The following is a 3,469-nucleotide window of genomic DNA, read 5'->3' as shown; positions in this document are numbered from 1 at the left end:
AGGGTAAGTAGAAGAATGAAATGCTTAAAAAACAGTGGAGATCATCAAAACAAAAATAAAGAATACCCAACTTTTATATCAACATGGGTGGGACTGGAGGAGATAATGCTGAGTGAAATAAATCAAGCAGAGAGAGTCAATTATCATATGGTTTCACTTACTTGTGGAGCATAAGGAATAGCACGGAGGATATTAGAAGGAAAGGAAATGTGAATTGGGGGAAATCAGAGGAGGAGATGAACCATGAGAGTGGACTCTGAGTAACAAACTGAGGGATTGTGAGGGGAGAGAGTGGGGGGTTAGGTGAGCCTGGTGGTGGGTGTTAAGAAGGGCACATATTGCATGGAGCACTGGGTGTCGCACATGAACAATGAATCTTGCAACACTGAAAAAATAAAATTAAATTTCAAAAATTTTTTAAAATAAAAAATAAAGAGCTACAGAAAGTCATCAAATTCAAGAAGTCATTCTTTAAATATATTAATCAAGTTTTTATATAGCCTGAGACATACAGATCAAGAAACAGAGGGAAAGGCTCAAAATCCTAATAAATGCAAAAGCGACATCACCCCAGGCCCAACAGTAGTTTAAGGAAAGCAAAATGTACTAATTTGCAAAAGTTAGATGGAAAGGGCGAAACTCCACAAAACAATATAAACTTGCCAAACTGATATGTGGAAAAATAGAATATGTAATGGTCGCATATAGAACTCAAAATCAAAGTTTCCACATAGCACAATCCACCCCAGTCAGTATCACCAGTGTATTCTCCTAAACATTTTAGGAAGAAATAGTGCCAATTCTACACAAATCCTTCCAGAAAATCAATTAGAAGTGAGAACGTCCTAAGTCGTTTTATGAGTCCCATGTTAGATGGATAAAATGTTAACGTGTTTAAACATTTACAAATTGAGTAATGTAATAGATCTCAACAGAATAAAAACAAAAATAAATATAGCATTCTCAATAGAGGAGGAAGATGCTTTTCACATAATGTAATACACGTACATGACAAAAACTCTCAGAAAGTTGGAAAGAGAAGAAAACTTTCTCAATCTGTAAAGGATAGCGGTGAAAAACCTATGTGTAACATTATACTCAATCATTAAAGGCTAAGCGTTTATTCCATAGGATGAGGAACACCTCTTTTATTAAATGCTGTACTAGAGGTCCTCATCAGTGCAATAAGACAAGAAAATTAGATAAAAATTACAAATACTTGTAAGGAAGAAGTGAAAATGTGCTTATCTACAGAATACATAATTTTTTCCATAGAAAGCATGTTCAATCTATCAAAAAAAATTGTTCCAATAACAAGCTTGTTTAATAAGGTTGCAGGCAGGTATTAAGGAGGGCAGTTGTTATGATGAGCTCTGGGTGTTATATTTGAGTGATGAATCACTAAATTGTAGTCCAGAAACCAACATTGCACTGTACGTTAAGTAACAAGATTTAAATTTTAAAAATAAGGTTGCAGGATAGAGGGTGAATAAAAAATATCCAGCTGTCTCTCTCTCTTTTTTTTTTGTTTAAAATAATTTTTTATTGCCCAGATATTTTTTTCTTGTGTCTTGTTTTTTTGTTTGTTTGTTTTCTTTTTAATAACTATAAATTCAAGCTTAGTGAAGCTTGCTTTGTCTTGAAAAAACAAAACAAAACAACAAAGCTGTTCTATCATTTGCTAATCTGATCTCATTTGAAGAGAGAGATGGTAGTTATCTTGCAAGTGTAAAATTTATACCATGAGTGATGCAGGTCTAAGTCTGGTGGCACTAAATGGAGACGATAGCATTGTTGACAAAATTATAATCTGCTGGTGGCATTTGTGGAAAAGAAGCCCTTGCAAATTTCTAAGTAACAGTAAACTCTGTTAGGAAATTCTAAAGTGTCTTACAGGCCAAAAAGGGAATGAGGTTATTAAAATGCCTCAACAGAGTTTGAATAAAATACTGGATTTGAGAGTTACTGGAACTTGGATATGTAAAAATAGGGTGGCAGGTTGGGTCATGCTTACAATGGTCTCAAGTTCAAATAAACTACTGTGACAATACACCACTTCACAGGTCACACGCTTTTCTCGGGCTATTCTTTCCTTCAGTAGGTGCTGGCAGAAGGTGTGCTGAGTCGCTTTCCGATATAGATGCCCAGGCCCAAAGCCAAAACATGAGAGAGGAAGAGAGACGGAATGAACACCTTAAGGAATTCTGCGGAGAAAATACCCCCTTTCTTCATGGCCCCACTTTTCCTCATGCTTAAAGAGACAGAGCGTTTGGGGTGTCTGAATTGGAACTCTTTAGGTGGAATGTTTTCAGGTCTTCTGGACCAGTCAGACACCCAGTCAACGCTTTTCTTCAACGCATCAACTTCTTTCTCTCCTTCTGCAACTTCTTCTTCTGACTGAGAGCTATGGTCCCTGCTGGTGTGCATCTCCACATCAAACATAATCTGCCCATCTTCTTGTGGGGAAGGGCTGTCACAGTGAGAACTGGCTCTTGAACTACTCTGTCCTGATTCGTGTTGTGCATCCAAAAGAATCTTCTCCATGTCTCCATTGTGGATAGAGGATGAGGACGGTACATGTTCTAGCCCCCCATTTTCCCCATTGCCATTATCATTGCCATTGCTGCTGTTCATGGGTAGCTCCACCCAGGAACTGTTGAGGCCGGCTGGCGGGGGCAAAGGTTGTTCACCTTCCTCGCAGTTGTTGTTGTTGTTGTGCGGGGGCGGCGGCTGCTCTACTAAAATGAGACGACATTGTCAGGTGGCTGGAAGGGCTTGCGGCCGCAGCAGGACCGGCTCTCTATCCAGCTGTCTCTTACCCTAATATTAACCAATTGGAAATGCAGTTAAGGAAGGCACGTGATGGGATGAACGCAGGATGGTATGCGCACCTAATCAATCATTGAACAGTACATCAAAAACCAAAGATGTATTTGCTATATGTTGCCTAATTGAATTTAAATTTTAAAATGCAGGGTTTTTTTGTGTTTACCAGTTTATTAAAGGACATGATGAAGGATACAGATGATCAGTCAGATGAAAGGTACCTAGGAGGAGGAGTTCAGGGAGGTCCCAAGCACAGAAGCTTCTGCTCCTATGCAGTTGGGGTGCCTCACCCTCTCCATGTGGATGGGTTCACAAACCTGGAAGCTCTGCAAACACCCCACTTTGGGGATTTTATGGAGACTTTATCACATAGGCATGATTGACCATTAACAACAAAAATATTAATGCAGTTAATATAGCGTCAAATAACTCCATATATCTAAGAATAAATCTAGCAAAAGTGTACAATATTCCTACACCAAGACGACAAAGTATCACAAAGAGAAAATTTGAAAGACATAGATAACTGCAGAAAGACCAAAACCCAAAATATTCTAATCCCAGTGTAGTTAACATTCTGTGTTCTATCAGTTTCAGGTGCACAATATAGTGATTCAACAATTGCATATATTGTACAGTGCTC

General features: G+C 38.5%; 1 protein-coding gene across 1 annotated transcript; it reads right to left on the bottom strand.

Annotated features, from left to right (window-relative positions):
- Positions 1-1,595: 1,595 nt before the first annotated feature.
- Positions 1,596-2,749, bottom strand: LOC116583309 (BCL2/adenovirus E1B 19 kDa protein-interacting protein 3-like). Its single transcript, XM_032331379.1, has one exon. It carries the CDS (start codon positions 2,632-2,634, stop codon positions 2,095-2,097), a length of 540 nt encoding a protein of 179 aa, XP_032187270.1. The 5' UTR covers positions 2,635-2,749; the 3' UTR covers positions 1,596-2,094.
- Positions 2,750-3,469: the final 720 nt, after the last annotated feature.

The sequence above is a fragment of the Mustela erminea genome, chromosome X (assembly GCF_009829155.1).
Source record: "Mustela erminea isolate mMusErm1 chromosome X, mMusErm1.Pri, whole genome shotgun sequence".
NCBI lineage: Eukaryota > Metazoa > Chordata > Mammalia > Carnivora > Mustelidae > Mustela > Mustela erminea.
Note: the sequence above shows the minus strand (reverse complement) of the source record. Positions and strands in the feature narration are given on the sequence as shown.

Coding starts and splice junctions, on each gene's coding strand:
- LOC116583309 (XM_032331379.1), bottom strand. CDS start 2,634: ATGAACAGCAGCAATGGCAATGATAATGGCAATGGGGAAAATGGGGGG.